The sequence below is a fragment of the Ovis canadensis genome, chromosome 3 (assembly GCF_042477335.2).
Source record: "Ovis canadensis isolate MfBH-ARS-UI-01 breed Bighorn chromosome 3, ARS-UI_OviCan_v2, whole genome shotgun sequence".
In the NCBI taxonomy this organism is placed as follows: Eukaryota; Metazoa; Chordata; class Mammalia; order Artiodactyla; family Bovidae; genus Ovis; species Ovis canadensis.
In genome coordinates, this window is record NC_091247.1 from 27831538 (window position 1) to 27851716 (window position 20179).

General features: G+C 40.2%; 2 protein-coding genes and 1 long non-coding RNA gene across 3 annotated transcripts in view; 1 reads left to right on the forward strand and 2 right to left on the reverse strand.

Annotated features, from left to right (window-relative positions):
• Positions 1–538: 538 nt before the first annotated feature.
• On the reverse strand, positions 539–8532 carry TTC32 (tetratricopeptide repeat domain 32). The gene is made up of 3 exons (XM_069582638.1): positions 7996–8532; positions 2144–2310; positions 539–1038 (listed from the first exon to the last, which is right to left on the reverse strand). Exons 1-3 carry the CDS (start codon positions 8145–8147, stop codon positions 911–913), a joined length of 447 nt encoding a protein of 148 aa, XP_069438739.1. The 5' UTR covers positions 8148–8532; the 3' UTR covers positions 539–910.
• Positions 8019–15796, forward strand: LOC138436686 (uncharacterized). The gene is made up of 2 exons (XR_011255525.1): positions 8019–8453; positions 15466–15796. It is a non-coding gene; the product is annotated as an uncharacterized lncRNA (long non-coding RNA).
• A 44-nt stretch (positions 15797–15840) lies between these two features.
• The window catches only part of WDR35 (WD repeat domain 35), a 52810-nt gene continuing 48471 nt past the window's right edge, over positions 15841–20179 (reverse strand). Inside the window, exons 24-27 of the mRNA XM_069582617.1 lie at positions 19688–19828; positions 18670–18826; positions 17690–17930; positions 15841–17182 (exon numbers count right to left, since the gene is read on the reverse strand). Coding sequence (XP_069438718.1) covers positions 17032–17182; positions 17690–17930; positions 18670–18826; positions 19688–19828 — 690 coding nt within the window. The 3' untranslated portion in view covers positions 15841–17031. The remainder of the gene's footprint in view (positions 17183–17689; positions 17931–18669; positions 18827–19687; positions 19829–20179) is intronic.

Consider the following 20179-nt stretch of genomic DNA (forward strand, 5'->3'; position numbering starts at 1 on the left):
AACTATGCTTGATATTTAAACCTTAACTACCTTATCGATGATTACTAGAGGGAAAAAATGTCGAGTTGAATTCTTTCAAATGGCTCTCATGAAAGATGTTTATCGTTAAGCCCAAATATTATGTCTCCCTAGCCTAGCTTTATAAAAGAGCTTTACTCTCAAAATTTCATGGGGAGAAAATGAGGAGGCAACTAGTGCAGATTAAAACACACAGAGACTTAACAACAGAACACAGTGTTAACCTGCCTGACTCCAGATCCCAGAAACAAAAGTCTACACAAGACATTTTGGAAACAATTGGGGAGTTCAAATATGGGCTGGCCATGGGTGGTATTATAGAATTATTAGTTTTATTAGATATTATAATGGTGTTGTGGCTATAAAGAAGGCTGTCTCTATTCTTAGACAATGCACGCTGAAATATTTAAGGGTAAAGTATGGTGATATCTGCAACTTATTTTCAAACAGTTCAGCACAAAAGTTATGTATTTAAATACAGAGAATAAGCAAATGTGACATAATGCTAACAACTGGTGAATCTCAGTGAAAAGCTTAAAAAGTGTTTATTGAACCATACTTTCAATTTTCTGTGGAGGTAAAAAATTTTAAATAAAAAGTTGGGAATAAAAAACAGCAAAACAGTTTTCCTGAAGAAAATACCACACATTTCTTTAGATATTGTATTGTAATAAGATACAATTATACATTCTTATTAATTATTTACACTTTATAAAAGCATACCTAGTCAACATAGTTACTCAACCCAAAATCAATTACCTCAAGTACAGCATTTAACTTTCAGTGCTAATGCAGGGATCTCTTTATCTTAAATATAAATCAAAACATTTTAACACCAGCTTTCAATTAGAGACAAGGAGATACCAGCCATTAGGATCATGAGTTAAAATGTTCAATAATTTCTTCTTTGCTTTTCTTCTTTGTCTAGAATAGTCTGTTTTAAGCTCAAAACAGCATCTTGAAATCCAGGATTTAAGTCTAATACTTTCTTGAAATCTTCCAAAGCATCATCAAAGTATCCTGTACAAGAACCCACCGGGCAGGGGGCGGGGGAGGGGATGAAAAAGAGAAAAAAAAGCTGAGTGTTTCTATATATTATTCATAGTAAAGTTTGGATACACATACTCCTGCTTTTATATTTACAAGCTTTCAACCACTCCTACTAAAGGAATTTTTCCTCTTGATAATAATATACGGATGTGTGTACCACAGTAACTTTGCACACCCTTTTAGAACAATATACTTAAAATTAGTTATGGGCTACCTGCGGGGATTTAACAGGTAAATACCTTAAATCGACACAAACCTTCAATAAAATATTCCCTATTCAATGTAATTACAGTAAAATTAAGAAACAGGAAATTAATATTCTTTTTAACCCTTTAAATGAGAAACAGTCCTCACATTCCCCGTAGTCCCAAAATCTAAAATCCCTTTACTATATATTGTCTCAAGTGGGGTTCCCTGGTAGCTCAGCTGATAAAGAATCCACCTGCAATGCAGGAGACCCCGGTTCGATTCCTGGGTCGGGAAGATCCCCTGGAGATGGGATAGGCTACCCACTCCAGTATTCTTGGGCTTCCCTGGTGGCTCAACTGGTAAAGAATCTGCCTGCAATGATGGAGACCTGGGTTTGATCCCTGGGTTGGGAAGATGCCCTGAAGCAGGGCATGGCAACCCATTCCGGTATTCTTGCCTGGAGAATCCCATGGACAGAGGAGCCTGGCAGGCTGCAGTCCATGGGGTCCCAAACAGTCGGGACACGACTGAGCAACTAAGCACAAGCACAGCACGAGTGCCTTCAAAGGCTGTAACTCAGAAAAGCTGCACAGTGGATCAGGAGCATTACCCTCATTTCACAGCTGGGGACGCACAGGCACTAAGTAATGGGATGGCTCTCACTCCAGTGCCCGGATGCAATTCCCACCTCAGTGCCCCACTGCGGTCTCTAATACCCATCGAAAGCCTAAAATAAATTCAGGTACACTTCCTTTGTTCCTGGCTCTAAAACTAAATTTCACCTAAGTTTCACCCTGGATGATTACTATACCCGTTTTACAACATTGAGAGATCTGAATTCACAAAATACTGTCAAGGACAAAAGGAGGAAGAAAGAAATTCTTACCCAGCCTATACAATATCAAGCCTCTGTTGTAATATGGAACTTCAAAACTGGGTTGGACTTGTATAGCAGATGTGTAGTCGTCCATGGCTTCGTAAAAATCAACCCTGAAGTATTTGATTTGCCCCCTGTTGTTAAATGCAGTAGCCAAATCCTCAGGGCTGCATTTGCTTTAAACAAAAAGTTCACATTAAAAACAGTGTTACCCCTCATTTCCACTTTCACTCTCTTTCGGGTATTGTCAAACTTCACAGCCTATAACATGCAGCGACGACATTGCAAAACCAAGTGGAAGAAACAGAGTGCAAGGAAATAAAGCCATGGCGTCGGTTTCTGTTTAATCCTGCTGTCTACTTTTGCAGGGTTGTTTAGCACTACAATGTCAGTCTAAAAAGCGCGTTCATTTTACTGTGTGGTCAAACCTCCTGTTCATTGTCACCTTGTTTTGCTGAATGTAATATTAAAATGATTGTTTAAAGCACATGCCAGTGGGGCAAAGAAGACAACTCAGAATTGAAACGAGCAAGGGGAGAAAGCCAGCCCAAAGTCCAAGTTCACTATGGACATGTCATAAAGTGAATCAATCATGGTTTTGTTTTTTTTTTTTTTCAACCATGTTTTATCCTCAATTTTTTTAATGATCTTCAAACAGTAAGATCTGAAATTATTTTCCACCAGTAATGAAAGTCAGCCCTGAGTGAAAATCCAGGATACTGATCCCCAGGTGTGCTGTCTGAGGATGACCTGCCCTCCCTCCAGCCTCAGCAAACATCCTCCAGAGGCCAGACCGGCTTCCTGCTAGAAAGACATCACCACTCAGGTCCACAGTGGGACTCCTGTGCACAGAACTGGCTCTGCATCTGAGGGTTCCAGAGGCTGCCCAAGGAGCTGTGAGCAAGCAGCCTTTCCTGTGAGGGGTTAGACATCCAGGCAGCTCCGACCAACCACCAGCTCAACAGGACACACCCCCACACAGCCCCACACACTACTTGTAGAAGGGCAAACCATCTGCACAGAGAACTTCAATGGGCTCTGCAGAAAAATTCTGTTTTCTTTTCTTTTTTGCAAAGGGGACTCTCAAGTTTGAACCAAACAGGGAAGATGCAGGCTAAACTCATCTGTCAGTCTTCATTAAGTTCCACTGCGCAAAATCTAGTTCTCAGAAAATATTTGTGACTGCAGTTAGAGTTACAAAAAGTTACTTCTCTAAACATCTTAATCCTTGAGATCTCAGGCACTGTAACTACTGCTGCCAGGAGGGGTACTCAAAGCCTAGGGGGTCTCCTTCAAGTTGAAGTTTCCTACCAGTAGAGAGGAACCTCTGCAATTTAAAAACGCCTGTTTCTGTGAACTAGGACTGAGAGACTGGGCACACAGACACTTCAGGATGCCACAAGCACCACTGTGAAATCCTAGAGAACAAGGGGGACACTCCAGCCACCGATCTCTGTGATGACACTAGCTGAACTGCTGCCCAGTAAAGAGTTTTGAGTAAAATGCAGCCTCGGGACTCAGTAAGGTTTTAGTCATTAAATTTCTGAGCTTCAAAACTTTGTTATAGATGTCTTATTATCAGAGGATCATCAGGTATTTGATTTAGAATAAGACCTCATTATAACAAATTCTAAAAGCCTATTCTCCATATGGAAATTGTTTCATATTTGAAAGACATGGGCTAACAGTTAAAGCTAAACTTTTTAACATTGAGATTTTTGTAATGATACTGTTTATTTTAATGGAATATAACCAAGTTACCTAATCCAAACGTAGATTTTTTTTTTTTTTTGCACTTGTTAACTTTAGCAAAGAAAAAATATTTGGAAATAAAGTTGATGGCTAAGGTTGCACTTTTGGATATTAAAAGAAAATGTTATAAACCATTCAGAGCGGCAGGCATGCAAAGATTGCGAACACTGTTTCAAAATGATTCAGTGACCCGTTATTTAAAAATAAACAAACTCTAAAAGATATATTTAAAGAAGAAAGTTGAAAATGATAGAATTCTGTTTAACCAGGAGCTCCTAGAAGAATTTCAAAACTATAAGAAAATTTGAAGGTTCATGCAGGCATGCTGAGCAGTCTTCTACTAAACCATTGCAGATTTTCTTTCTTATGCTGGAAAGGGGCATAAATTACATTTGCCACACAACAAATCTGTGCTCTCAGGCTGAGATGCACCAGGGAGAAGCTGTAACAATACTAGATGGCATCAGTATGCTTATTGCTGATAAATCGTTTTTGAAACTTACTAGATAAGTTTAAAAAATAGAGCAAACTTTTAAATACAACAAAAAAGAAGCAGACTCATAGAGAACAAACTAGTGGTTACCAGTGGACAGACAGAAGGGGGAAGGGCAAAACAAGGAGAGGGGACTAAGAGGTACAAAACATTGGGTATAAAATATGCTACAAATGTATACTGTACAACACAGGCATATAGACCGTATTTTATAATAGCTATAAATGAAGTATAACCTTTAAAAACTGTAAATCACTATACTGTACACCTGTAACATATCATACTGGAGAAGTAACTGGCAACCCACTCCAGTATTCTTGCCTGGAGAATCCAATGGACAGAGGACCTGGCGGCCTATGGTCCACGGGGTTGCAAAGAGTCAGACGTGACTAAAGCAACTTAACACAGTCCAGCTAACATACTGTATAGCAGCAACTACAATGAAAATTTAAAAATAAAAAAGTGTTTTAACCTACTAGATAAGTCTATTCTTCCAGCTTGAAACAACAGAAAACTACATTTTCTATTTACTAATTTTGGGGGGAAGGTGTGGTATCATCTTACTGCTTGTTCTAAACTATTAACTATTATTCTGGTGTATTATTGAAATGAGAAAGCCACTTAATTTTTCTGATTTAATTCCATGTGAGTTTAACAAACAAGAGAAGAATCTTGAGCCTCATACACAAAAGACAAGCTGGCATCCAGTCAAAAAATTTCAAATCCCTAAAAGGAGGAGGGTGACAGGGCAGACAACTCAAACCATCAAGAAAAACACTACTCTTTATCCCCTTTCTGTTCAATTGCACTCATCTCACATGCTAGTAAAGTAATGCTCAAAATTCTCCAAGCCAGGCTTCAGCAATACGTGAACCATGAACTTCCTGATGTTCAAGCTGGTTTTCGAAAAGGCAGGGGAACCAGAGATCAAATTGCCAACATCTGCTGGATCGTGGAAAAAGCAAGAGAGTTGCAGAAAAACATCTAGTTCTGCTTTATTCACTATGCCAAAGCCTTTGACTGTGTGGACCACAATAACTGTGGAAAATTCTGAAAGAGATGGGAATACCAGACCACCTGACCTGCCTCTTGAGAAATCTGTATGCAGGTCAGGAAGCAGCAGTTAGAACTGGACATGGAACAACAGACTGGTTCCAAATAGGAAAAGGAGTACGTCAAGGCTGTATATTGTCACCCTGCTTATTTAACTTATATGCAGAGTACATCATGAGAAACGCTGGACTGGAAGAAACACAAGCTGGAATCAAGATTGCCAGGAGAAATATCAATCACCTCAGATATGCAGATGATACCACTCTTATGGCAGAAAGTGAAGAGGAGCTAAAAAGCCTCTTGATGAAAGTGAAAGTGGAGAGTGAAAAAGTTGGCCTAAAGCTCAACATTCAGAAAACGAAGATCATGGCATCCAGTCCCATCACTTCATGGGAAATAGATGGGGAAACAGTGGAAACAGTGTCAGACATTATTTTTGGGGGCTGCAAAATCACTGCAGATGGTGACTGCAGCCATGAAATTAAAAGACGCTTACTCCTTGGAAGAAAAGTTATGACCAATCTAGATAGTATATTCAAAAGCAGAAACATTACTTTGCCGACTAAGGTCCATCTAGTCAAGGCTATGGTTTTTCCTGTGGTCGTGTATGGATGTAAGAGTTGGACTGTGAAGAAGGCTGAGCACCGAAGAATTGATGCTTTTGAACTGTGGTATTGGAGAAGACTCTTGAGAGTCCCTTGGACTGCAAGGAGATCCAACCAGTCCATTCTGAAGATCAACCCTGGGATTTCTTTGGAAGGAATGATGCTGAAGCTGAAACTCCAGTACTTTGGCCACCTCATGCAAAGAGTTGACTCATTGGAAAAGACTCTGATGCATGGAGGGATTGGGGGCAGGAGGAGAAGGGGACAACAGAGGATGAGATGGCTGGATGGCATTACTGACTCAATGGATGTGAGTCTGAGTGAACTCTGGGAGTTGGTGATGGACAGGGAGGCCTGGTGTGCTGCAATTCATGGGGTTGCAAAGAGTCGAACACGACTGAGTGACTGAACTGAACTGTTCTTTCTTTTCTCATCCTGGACCACTAACAAGAACCGTTAACAAGAACAACAAAGGCAAATCTTAGTACAACAAATGCTTCGCATTCAGGCGTAAATACAAGATGCTTTGGGAGAGCAGGTGAGGTTGAGAAAGGCTGAGAGCTGGGACCTAGGACCATTTGCTGCAGTGTTTGCACCTAAACAAATGTCTTCTCCAGCAACAAAATACAAAAACTATAAGGAACTAAAAATAACTGAGTGCATCCGCAGTTGGAGCCAGTTATGGATAAGAAGATACAAACCAAATAAAATCCCAACTGCCACTTCTGAAGTGCTGGAAGCAAAAACAGGGTGCCAGGAGCACAAACAGGGTACTTCACATGTCCCCTACATTCAAAACCTTGGTCCAAAGAGGTGGGCAAACCACCTAAGCCACCCCACCAGCCTTCGAGACCCCTGGACACAACCCCAACTTCACCCCTTGCTCCAAGCAAGCAAGGGAAACTTACTTGTTTTTGCTCTGCCCTGCTGCAGCAGAGACCTCAATAAAGCTTGCCTGAATTCCTTGTCTGGCCTTCTCATCAATTTCTCTTGTTTAGGGAAGGCCAGGAATCCTGGTCAGTATCAAGGTTGCTAATATCACAAAAAGACAGACATTACATGCTCTCTGACAGAAGTACACAACACCTATAACAATATTCTCACCATAATTTTGGATCTGAATTCGATCAAACCTCAAAATTTAACTACCAACTCACAAGCGATGCATAAGACAGAGGACTACATGGGGTGGGGGTGGGGTAAATCCAGAAGATCCAAAATATGGGAAAGTCTCAGGACAGAGGACTGGATATCCTTTGCTGAGGCTATCCTATCTGCAAGGGGAGAAAATGAAGGGGAGCCTTAAAGGCTGAGAGACTTGATGTGCAGCCTGACTTGAACCAACCGCGAAAACACCAACCTGCCAAACAAAATAACTTTTATTGATCAAACAGGAAAATTCCAAATAATGACACTGGAATAATGACGTTAGGAATAATGATACTGTGGTTACGTCTTTTTAAATCCCTTAACGCCTAGAAATGTATTCTGAGACATCCCTGGGCGAATAACCTGATCCCCTGGGTGAAGCGACAATGCTTAAGCCCAAGGATGGTCACCTGCAGGTTCATTATACTATTTCCACATATTTGAATTTCTTTTCACACGTGGAAATCCAGAGCACCTGCTGTGATGTTGCGCAGTTTGAGTCGCGACGCTGTGCGCTCACGTAGCACCCGCGCGGCACCTCGCCCTCACCAGGTCTTGTTAAAGTGACAGGTGGGAAAAGCCCTATCCGCTCTAAGACTCCGGGTCAGTTAACACGGAGTCGGGACACCGTTCTCGGAGTCCCGGAGCAACGTGCAGATGCCTGCGCTCCAAGCACGCTCCCTCACCGCCTTTCTGTGAAGAACAAACGTTCGGCCGCTGGGCGGCTGAGCGCCAGAGGCGGAGTAGAGCAGAGCCCTTGCCGCCCACCTTCCAGAGACCCCGCTTTCCCCACTTCTCGCGATAGTTACCTCAGGTGTGCCGCTCCCTCCGAGGCTGCACCGGCGCACTGGCGAATGTAAGCGGAGTACAGCGCCTCGGCCTCTGCGTATTCACCTTTTTTGAAATGAGCCTGGGCTAGTGCTAGGACTGCGGGACTTTCCTGCCCTTGCTGCCCGTCCATGGTGGTCGGGAGCCTAGCTGTCCGTGTGGAACTGGGGTTGATTTCTGAGCGATTAGAGGCGACAACCCACAGCCACTTCTGCACCTTGGAATTTAACTCGGCAAAACCCTTGGCCCTAGCAGCCGGGGACTAGCAGCCGGGGAATTTTGTGTCCTCCGAGGACCCGTCGTCTCGCGAGATCGGTGATGTTCCTGGCGGAAGGCTCAGGTGCTTCACGAAAGCTTGAGCAGACGAGGCCTTTGCCAGTGTAATTCTGCTGTACCTGCTGGCCCCCACTTGCCTGATCTCCAAAAAAGCAGTAGCTCGGTAATCCCAAACTGGTTTCTAAGGACTATGTGGTCAGATGATGCGAGGAGCTTGCCCTTTGTTACAGCGAATTGGAGGGGTGAGGGGGGGCAGGGGGCGGGTATATACACACACACTGTACATGTATATTTCCAGAATATACAGGGAATTTCTAAACTTCAATTTTTCCAAACTGGGTGTACTACTTTGCATTTCCACCAGCAATGCACTGGCCTTTCAGTTACTCCGTATCTTCACCAACATTTGTCAGTTTCTATCCTAGCTATTATAGTGGGTGTGTAGATACCTCCGTTTTCCTCTAAATTTTACTGACCAAAATTGTGAGTAGAATAACCAAATAAATGAGTAGATAAAGTAGTAACTAAGTGTTTTAATGTCTTTTTCTTTTAATTTTAGAAAAAATCTTAACGAGATTATGAAGAAAATTTACAGAACAGTTTCACCCCCGTTTTTTCTTCTTCTAAATTCAATTAAAATATAAACTAATGCCTTTTTTAAAAAAAAAAGGTTATAAAGACTATTTTTACTTTCTCATCTATACTCTTTATGTACTTTTGAAGTTCTCTACCATGAACATGTTAGTTTTATACTCAAAAACTATTACGTGTTCTTTTTTTTTTTAATGAACTGAGAAAAGGGTGAGAATAAACAGTAGGGGGCAACATAATATTGCTATTTTCCTTTTAGAAGCACAGTAGTAATACTTTGGAGCTATAACATCAAATTAGGAACTCTTGATTTTTCATTAAAAGTCTGGTAACAATTTTTCCCCCATTTCTAAATGTGGACTCTAGATGAACTCTTAAGGAGTTATTTGCTGCAACCTCCAGTCATCAGACATTTGCCTAAGTTGTTTTCCTATTGGTTCAGTTCAGTTCAGTCGCTCAGTCGTGTCCGACTATTTGCGACCCCATGAATCGCAGCATGCCAGGCCTCCCTGTCCATCACCAACTCCCAGAGTTCACTCAGACTCGCATCCATCGAGTCAGTAATGCCATCCAGCTATCTCATCCTCTGTCGTCACCCTCTCCTCCTGCCCCCAATCCCTCCCAGCATCAGAGGCTTTTCCGATGAGTCAACTCTTTGCATGAGGTGGCCAAAGTACTGGAGTTTCAGCTTCAGCATCATTCCTTCCAAAGAAATCCCAGGGTTGATCTTCACAATGAACTGGTTGGATCTCCTTGCAGTCCAAGGGACTCTCAAGAGTCTTCTCCAACACCACAGTTCAAAAGCATCAATTCTTCGGTGCTCAGCCTTCTTCACAGTCCAACTCTCACATCCATACATGACTACTGGAAAAACCATAGCCTTGACTAGACAGACCTTAGTCGGCAAAGTAATGTCTCTGCTTTTGAATATACTATCTAGATTGGTCATAACTTTTCTTCCAAGGAGTAAGCGTCTTTTAATTTCATGGCTGCAGTCACCATCTGCAGTGATTTTGCAGCCCCAAAAAATAAAGTCTGACACTGTTTCCACTGTTTCCCCATCTATTTCCCATGATGTGATGGGACTGGATGCCATGATCTTCGTTTTCTGAATGTTGAGCTTTAGGCCAGCTTTTTCACTCTCCTCTTTCACTTTCATCAAGAGGCTTTTTAGTTCCTCTTCACTTTCTGCCATAAGAGTGGTGTCATCATCTGCATATCTGAGGTGATTGATATTTCTCCCAGCAATCTTGATTCCAGCTTGTGTTTCTTCCAGTCCAGCGTTTCTCATGATGTACTCTGCATATAAGTTAAATAAGCAGGGTGACAATATACAGCCTTGACGTACTCCTTTTCCTATTTGGAACCAGTCTGTTGTTCCATGTCCAGTTCTATCTGCTGCTTCCTGACCTGCATACAGATTTCTCAAGAGGCAGGTCAGGTGGTCTGGTATTCCCATCTCTTTCAGAATTTTCCACAGTTTATTGTGATCCACACAGTCAAAGGCTTTGGCATAGTGAATAAAGCAGAAGTAGATGTTTTTCTGGAACTCTCTTGCTTTTTCCATGATCCAGCAGATGTTGGCAATTTGATCTCTGGTTCCTCTGCCTTTTCTAAAACCAGCTTGAACATCAGGAACATCATGGTTCATGTATTGCTGAAGCCTGGCTTGGAGAATTTTGAGCATTACTTTACTAGCATGTGAGATGAGTGCAATTGTGCGGTAGTTTGAGCATTCTTTGGCATTGCCTTTCTTTGGGATTGGAATGAAAACTGACCTTTTCCAGTCCTGTGGCCACTGCTGAGTTTTCCAAATTTGCTGGCATATTGAGTGCAGCACTTTCACAGCAGCATCTTTCAGGATTTGAAATAGCTCTACTGGAATTCCATCACCTCCACTAGCTTTGTTCATAGTGATGCTTTCTAAGGCCCTCTTGACTTCACATTCCAAGATGTCTAGCTCTAGGTGAGTGATCACACCATTGTGATTATCTGGGTCGTGAAGATCCTTTCTGTACAGTTCTTCTGTGTATTCCTGCCACCTCTTAATATCTTCTGCTTCTGTTAGGTCCATACCATTTCTGTCCTTTATTGGGCCCATCTTTGCATGGAATGTTCCCTTGGTATCTCTAATTTTCTAGAAGAGATCTCTAGTCTTTCCCATTCTGTTGTTTTCCTCTATTTCTTTGCATTGATCGCTGAGGAAGGCTTTCTTATCTCTCTTTGCTATTCTTTGGAACTCTGCATTCAGATGCTTATATCTTTCCTTTTCTCCTTTGCTTTTCACTCCTCTTCTTTTCACAGCTATTTGTAAGGCCTCCTCAGACAGCCATTTTGCTTTTTTGCATTTCTTTTCCATGGGGATGGTCTTGATCCCTGTCTCCTCTACAATGTCACGAACCTCCATCCATAGTTCATCAAGCACTCTATCTATCAGATCTAGTCCCTTAAATCTATTTCTGACTTCCACTGTATAAATCATAAGGGATTTGATTTAGGTCATACCTGAATGGTCTAGTGGTTTTCCCTACTTTCTTCAATTTAAGTCTGAATTTGGCAATAAGGAGTTCATGATCTGAGCCACAGTCAGCTCCCGGTCTTATGTCTGCTGACTGTATAGAGCTTCTCCATCTTTGGCTACAAAGAATATAATCAATCATTTCAGTGTTGACCATCTGGTGATGTCCATGTGTAGAGTCTTCTCTTGTGTTGTTGGAAGAGGGTGTTTGCTATGACCAGTGCATTTTCTTGGCAAAATGCTATTAGTCTTTGAAAGGTAATATTGTATACCTTTCACTGTACCTCCTGTCTCTTTCTCCCTTTATCCACTCTGGAGCCCAAGGCCCATCATCCCAACCCCCACCAAAATACTTAAAAGAAGACAAATTATCATGTTCTCATAAATTACAGATAAAACAGGATAAATACAATTTTACCTCAGCATTTATATTTTTCACGCCACATAAAATCTAAGATCTCGGCTCTTAGAATACAAAAAGATAATTGCAAATTATATGTTAGCAGAAACGTGTGTGTATATACATATATAATTCGCATTTGGGCATGATAGCAGGACAATAATGCTGTGTTACTTATTTGTATAGCTTTGTCAGGTCCATTATCTCAATACTTTGGCCTACCTTGCTACTTTGAAACTTAATGTAATGTTCAGGCCAAATTTTGTGATAAAAAGAAGAATTACTTAAAGGGAGTCAGTTCGTGTTTATTACAAAAAGAGAACATTCATTATAATGCCTCATCCTGTCTATACAAATTCCCTCCACATATTTGTTATATATGACAATTTTACTTCTTTTTACCCCTTTCATTAGAGGAGAGTTATCTGGAAATTTCCTTCATGTTAAATATTTAAAACCAATTGAGTCAGTTTGTACTGGGAGTCTTTTTCTAGCACCATTTTCAAGCAGGACAAAGATCTATCTGTCCCCAAGACATTATGGCAGATCACTAAAACATTCACAGATATAAATCCCCTACAGTCATAAGCTCTTAAAACAGGTATGTCTGTCAGTATATATATGAATATGAAGCATGTGGGTATATGTATGTGTATGAAGTGAAGTGAAGTCGCTCAGTCGTGTCCAACTCTTTGTGACCCTGTGGACTGTAGCCTACCAGGCTCCTCCGTCCATGGGATTCTCCAGGCAAGAATACTGGAGCGGGTTGCCACTTCCTTCTCCAAAGGATCTTCGTATGTGTATAAGTATATATAAACACATACACACATATACATACGTGATAATTATGTGTACAAGGTAGGAGAGGTTGTTTTTAATGGTTTTGGTTTCTGTGTTAAAGAGACCAAGAAGTAGTGACAATAACTCAGAATCTGTCTGAAATAACTAGTTGGAAGGAAAATTTTAGGGCTCAGGTAGCAAGGAATTAGTGGTAAATGAGAAGGCTCCAAAAGAAACTTCCCAAAAGAAATGTTAGGAAAAGTCTGAGGAATCAACAGCTGATTTGGAATTGAAGCAAATGGGAATGTAATCAACAAGTCACAGGAAGGACTGGAGAGCAACAATCTAACTTAAGAGTTCTCAGCACATTTCTGAGATGAGAAAGGGAAAAAAGAGATATTCAGGCATTAGGGCCAAGGACCAAAAATCACAACTCTGAACATGCAGTCCTGAAGGAATCCTTAAACCTACATCTCTGAAAATTTCTCTCTCATTGATGAAGTATAGTTTCATTCCTGAAAATAGAAAATCTTGTGGGAAGATGTAGTTACCTTCAACGGGAGATATATCCTCGAGGGCCGATGTCTTTATTAGGATGCTGTTTTCTTTTTTTTAACCTAGGGAAGATTTGCTTTTTAAAAAAAATTTTATTCTATATTATAGTTGAGCAACAATGTTGTGTTAGTTTCAGGTGTACAGCAAAGTGATCCGGTTATACATATTACATTCATTCTTTTTTTTCATTCTTTTCTCCATTTAGGGCTTCCCTTGTGGCTCAGCTGGTAAAGAATCCGCCTGCAATGCAGGAGACCTGGGTTTGATCCCTGGGTTGGGAGGATCCCCTGGAGAAGGGAAAGGCTACCCACTCCAGTATTCTGGAATGTATAGACCATGGGGTCACAAAGAGTTGGACCCAACTGAGTGACTTTCACTTTCACTTTTCCCCATTTAGATATTACAGAATATTAAGCAGAGTTTCCTGTGCTATACATAGGTCCTTGTTGGTTATCTGTTCTAAATATAGCAGTGTGTAGGTATCAATCTCAAACTTCCAATCCATCTCTCACCTCCCCCACCCTTCCCCTGGATAACCGTAAGTTTGTTCTCTAAGTCTGTGAGTCTGTTTTATAAGTAAGTTCATTTGTATCATTTTTCTAGATTCTACATATAAGCAATATCATATGATATTTGTCTTTCTAAAATGTTATTTTCTGATTTGGGGGAATACTGTATTCTGTCATAGAAGAAAATAAATGAGATTGATGAAACACACTATGTTAAAATTAGATAAGTTAGAAACTTATGAGACATGTTATACAAAGTAAATACAGCATATTTGTGTGACTATACCTAATACTGGGCTTCCCAGGTGGCTCAGATGACAAAGAATCTGCCTGCAATGTGGGAGACATGGGTTCGATCCCTGGATCAGGAAGATCCCCTGGAGGAGGACATGGCAACCCACTCCAGTATTCTTGCCTGGAGAATCCCCACGGACAGAAGAGCTTGGCGGGTTACAGTCCATGGGGTTTCAAAGAGTCGGACATGACTGAGTGACTAAGCAGAGCACAGCATACCTAATATTGATGAGGTGCTAAAGATACAAAAGGTAACCAAGGCACTAAGTATTCATGGCTCACTGGATATGCATGAGGCTTAGAACATGCTCAATATGTGTGAGGTCTTGATTCAGTTACCCACTGATGACACCTGTCCTCTACCCAGGAAATACAACTGAATCCATTACTGCTCAGCAGTCCCAGTGGCACCTACAGCTGGGACCAGGGAAACCTGCCTCCTCCTTAGAGCAAGTATGCCTCACTGGCCTCAGACACGTTCTACTTGATAGAGTCCCCCAATCTCAACTGTGGTCCTCTTCCTGGCCACACCATTAGGGGGAAGCTGGTGAGAAAGAGATAGAGTGAGGACATAGAACAGTACATAACTCAAGAATCGGGAACTGGAATCTGTGTACCTGACTGGCATCCTTCACTAACAGTGTTAATCTCTCCCATCACTTTCTCCTTGTTCCTCACCGTGTACGTTAGGTTGATTCAGTAAACCATGTGACTTAAGCATCATTTTTTGGTGTGTAATCCTTTGTGTTCCATGACCTCCGGAATGGCTTGCCTGCTAGTGTATTTGGAGGCTACCATTATATCTAGGTAACTTCCCACAAGGCACATGAACACAGAGACTTAGAAGACTTCTGGTCTTCTCGTTTTAACTAGGCATAGCAACCCACTATCTACATGAACTCATTTAAGCTCCAAACCTCTTCTCATAGCTCACTATTCTCTATCTGCTACAGGCCTAACTTGTCTCTAAAGGACCAAAAACATAACATATTTGGATTAACTAAGTACTGAAGCTGCAATAACAATGTTGTATATTTCTCTTTATTGCCTCTACTAAATGTCAGTCAAACTTCAGCAAATAATCTTGATGAAATAGTGCTAAAGTCTGGTTTGCAGCCACAGAATAAAAAGATGTAAGTTCATGGGAAATAGAGAGCATTTTTAGCTATCTTTAACAGGTAAGAAATTACACATGACTGATTACATTTTTTGTTTTTAAAATTAGTGACAGTAAATGAAAACAGGTTCTTATTGAGAATCACTTCCCAAACCCAAGACTTGTTTAGCTAAAAGGTCCAGCTTGGTGATAATGTTTCAGCTAAAACTGTAAGTACAAACTAGATGTCTTCTATAAATTTACATCATTATAAATAGAGACAAGTGTTCTGCACAATATTATGAAGAGTACATGCCAATTGCCATCTCTTAGATGAAACTAAGAAAGTGGGTAAAAAGGAAAAGATATCAAAAATAAGCTATTAGGGTTTCCCTGATGGTCCAGTGGTTAAGACTCTGTCCTGCAATGCAGGGGACACCAGTTCGATCCCTGGTCCAGGAAGATCCCACATGCTGCGGAGCAACTAAGCCTGTGTACTGAGCCTGCATTCTGGAGGCCATGAGCCACAGCTACCGAGCCCACATGAAGCAACTACTGAAGCCTGCAAGCCCTAGCGCCTGCGCTCTGCAACCAAAGAAGCTGCGGCAATGAGAAGCCTGCATACCACAACTAGAGAGCAGCCCCAACTTTCCGCAACTAGAGAAAGCTCGGATGCAGCAACGATGACCCAGTGCAGCTATGAAAATAAAAAATAAATTTTTAAAAAGCTATTAAAAACAATTCAAATTGTAAAAAAAAAAAAGTCTTTAAATGCCTCTTTATCACTTCTGAAAGTAAAACAGAGAACACTTTCAATGCTTATTTAATTAAACACAACTAGAAATAGAGCTCATTTCAGAATTACAATTGTTTAATCTCCTTCTGGGCTTGCCAGGTGGTGCTGGTGATAAGGAATCCGCCTGCCAGTGCAGGAGACATGGGTTCGATCCCTGAGTCGGGAAGATCCCTTGGAAAAGGGCATGGCAACCCAGAGGAGCCTGGTGGGCTACAGTCCATGGGGTCACAAAGAGTCAGGCACAGCTAAGTGAATGAGCACACACTCACACCACCTCCTGATACAGGTTATGTCCATTCCCTAAATTCAGCTCTGCTCCATTCTCACACCTCCCCATCCCTCTCCATCAAAAATGTGTAACCTTGACACTGTGAGGAAATTTTTTTCTTATTTGGAATATTTCCATAGTGTAATAACCAGCCACAAAAATAGAGATAGAAAGATAGGCAGATAATATAGTCAATTTCTATATATTTTATATGAAAATCAGCATCATTATTTCATAGTTGTATTTTTACACAAAATTATATACATACATAACATTGTCTATGTGTATATACTATTGGGTTTTGTTTCTTTTCTTCCCTTCCTGATCTCTGTCTTGTACCGAGGTCAACTTCAGTCCTTCCCACTTCCAGAGCATAGCCTTATAAGACTACTGCTCTTCCAGACCCATGTCTCACTGTGTCTATACTATTAGTGTAGAGTGGACATCTGTGGCGCACCCTGGCCCTCCTCTTGGACCCTGGGACTGTTCTAGGGATGGGCACTGACCCCAGCCTGGCCATTTAGCAATTTTTTCCCCTTTCATTTCAAACTTGAATTAAGAGTGGTAGTCTCTTCCTAAGGGTGGAGATAGTAAGATGCTGTATTTCCTGATACATGAAGAAAGCCAGTCTGGTTTTTTCACATCTCACAGCTTAATATTTATTTTACCGTTTATGAAAATCCAAAAGAACGGCCTAACAGAGTTGGCCACCACATGCAGATGACCTTCTCTTTACTCATTCTGTCTCAATCATGGATTTCTCAACAGCTGACCCAAAGTTCAGAAGACAGTGAGGCGTAACCAGTTTCTGTCATATATATATATACATATGTGTATAAAAATACAACTCTGAAATGATGCTGCTTTTTACATAAAATGTATGGAATCAACCTTATTATATAAACTCTCCCGGTATATGCAGTTTGTCAGTTCTTCATCCCACTGCACTATGGCATAAGGGACAGAAGTTGTAGTTGTTTATTTCCTGAGCCAGGACACAATGCTTACACACACTGCACATCCAGAACTGATACTCAGCAATTGGGCTTCCTGTGGCGACACACGTCGGCAGCTTCCCTTCACCTCTGTAAAAACAAAAGGAAGAATTACACTTTAAAACATCGCATCACTTAAAACCTTATTTATTGCACTAAAAAACCCTGAAGAATGTAAAACATTTCAAGATAAATTTCAAATAAAAACTTTTCTTGCAATGAGAAAATAAATCATTAATATACTAGTAAGACTAAAGAAAACAGACGTTGAGTACAATGTAAGGTGGCTTGTTATTTAGTCGCTCAGTAGTGTCAGAATCTTTGTGACCCCATGATCTGTAGTCCACCCGGTTCCTCTGTTCGTGGGATTTTCCAAGCAAGAATACTGGAACGGGTTGCCATTTCGTTTCTCCAGGGCATCTTCCCAACCCAGGAACTAAACCCCCATTTCCTGCACTGCAGGTGGAGTCTTTACTGCTGAGCCACCAGGAGTTAAGGTATGAGACTTTAAAATTTAGTGATTTCATCATTATACTACACTATTTAGATATAAAAATCTATATAAAAATGACATCTACTAATTACAATTGACCCTACCCTTCAAGAAGGCCATCCAATTCGGATTTTCTGTTATCTTTCGGAGTATGTTTGGTGAAGATTTCTAGAGCAAGATCTTCATATTGCTGCTTCTGTTCCGAACTGAGGGTCTCTAAAGATTCGAGTTTAATAAAAGCTTTTGAACAAGTACCAAAAGCTCTACTGGCACATGCACAGAGTGCTAACAGAGAGTAGATCTCAACTGCAGGGATGATGTCTTCATAGTCTCTCAGGTGAAGAGCTAGGAAAGAGAAGGCAATCTGGATTGTGTAAAGCAATCACGCCATCATGAACATGCATGGGGAAGCATGTTAGGCTGGCTCAGTTTAACCTACATGAATGTTAGCAAAGTTAATGGAAACAATGGTAGATGATCAGAGGACTAGTAGGGGAAGTAGATTACATGACCACCACATTCTGTAACACCAGCCAACAGCTCAGGGCCTATAAAACTTACCACCACCAAATGATGCACATGGCTGCATCACTTAGAAATATACCAAAAATTATCGGTGTCAAAATACACTGCAGATATAAATATATAAATATAATTATAATTGTATAATTTGTATATGTTTTATATTTATAAAACATAAAAATGTATATGTTCTATATAAATATGTTAGAAATTTCTATGGATTCTCAAAACAATACCATGTTTCTTTTTGTTTTAAAAAAAATGTGTAGTATGAAATCATATGTTTTCTCTCTGTGTTTCTTTGAACAGATTATTGCTTTTCAGTCTGTCTTATTGAAAAAATAGAACTTTAAGAAAAAAGGAAGTGAAACTGAGTCTCTAAGTTATCAGCTCAGATAATTTATTTTGATTACCATATCTTATCTTCACAGGCTGCAGGGCATGGCCAAAATAGAAAAAAAGTGTTACTGAAGTTAATATAAGAGTAACTTGAAGGAGTTTGCCCTTTGTATTCAATTTATGACTTTTTAGACATGTTGCCTATATGAGTTAACACACCCACCTGTCTTCAGTGCAGTGTCAACATAGCCCTCGTAGAGCTGTCTTTGTGCCAGTATGAAGAAGTGGTAAGCCTCAGCCCCTCTCCAAGCATTATCAGTGAAACGACTGCTTGTCGACAGAACTTCTTCTTCCAGCAAACCAGCCAAAGCGGAAGTGGCCTACAAATAAAGCAGACCCGCATCTGCTGTCAGCACAAATCTAACAACAGGCCTTCCAACAGAGATGATTTCTGAAACTTATACATTAAAATATCTAGGGAAGGGGACTTCGCTGGTGGTCCAGGGGAAAAGAGTCTGTGCTCCCAATGCAGGGGGCCCAGGTTTGATCCCTGGTAGAGGAACTAAGACCTTGCATACCACAACTAAGTCCACGAATCGTAACTGCTAAGCCTGTGCACTGCACCACAATGAAGACCCAGCACAGCCAAAATAAATAATAATAAATAAATAAACTAGCATATTTCATCATTACAGAACTGTCACCACAGACTTTTCTATTATAATTCATACTTTGTTAAATTGACACGATCAAATTTTTTCTTTAGTTTTACTGAGGTATAATCAACAAATCAAATTATAAGATATTTAAAGTGTAGATTGTGGTGATTTTATATATGGATATATTGTGAAAGGATTCTCTTCCCCAAGGAATGATCAAATTTTTAAACAGAATCGATTAAACTTTATGTTAATACAATGCTCATTTACAATTTAAAAAATACACATATTTCTAGGGAAGCTTTTAAAACTCACTGATTAGAAAGGATTTACCAAGAAAGGAATTGAGCAAAGATTACAGATTAGTAAAAATAATCATTTTCAATATTTCCAAGTTGAGATGTCTAAATGTGAGCACTAATTCCATATCATTTATTCTTTTTCCTCATATCATTTAAGAAAATAAATGCAAACAAACAACTACATTAAATGGTCTATCCATAAAGAGAAGTTTGATCATTTTGGGTTTTTTTTCCCTTAAATGCCTCACATGACTTAACATTACTTAATGTTCCACCTTACCTCTGAGCTCTTTCCTTTAACTTTGCCTCGTTGGGCATTTTTCATTTGTTCGTGGTACTGCTCTATAAGTAAAGCTGCCAGTACATAGAGCTTCTTCACACGTAAAGGTTTAGTTCTTTTCTTTGCCTCTTCATCTGCAATCTTTAAATATGTAAAGAGTTGGGGGAAGATATTTCTTAATCTATGTTTGTACAAATGTTCTCATTTCTGAAATATGATTCTCTAAAAAGAGGAGTCAGTAGGGTAGAATATAAGTACCATCCGTTTATGACAAATATTTTTAAACACATATTCTTTTCCTTAGTACTGATAAGTAATTAGTTATTTCCTTAGTATTTAGCCATTGGAATTAGAATGCAAAACAATTTTAGAAAATAACAGATGCTGATAAATAATTAAGTCAGAGTGAAGAAAGCTTTCATTGAAAGGGTAGTATTTCATATAACAGATTTTTAAAATAATTTTCAAGTACCTAGAGATAAAATGGCTTTA

Excerpts from the sequence above, each read along its gene's own strand:
- TTC32 (XM_069582638.1), bottom strand. The coding sequence starts at position 8,147 with ATGGACGGGCAGCAAGGGCAGGAAAGTCCCGCAGTCCTAGCACTAGCC. Across the intron at positions 2,311-7,995 it reads GAGGGAGCGGCACACCTGAG|CAAATGCAGCCCTGAGGATT; the intron begins GTAACTATCGCG and ends TTTTGTTTAAAG. Across the intron at positions 1,039-2,143 it reads CTTGATATTGTATAGGCTGG|GATACTTTGATGATGCTTTG; the intron begins GTAAGAATTTCT and ends GTTCTTGTACAG.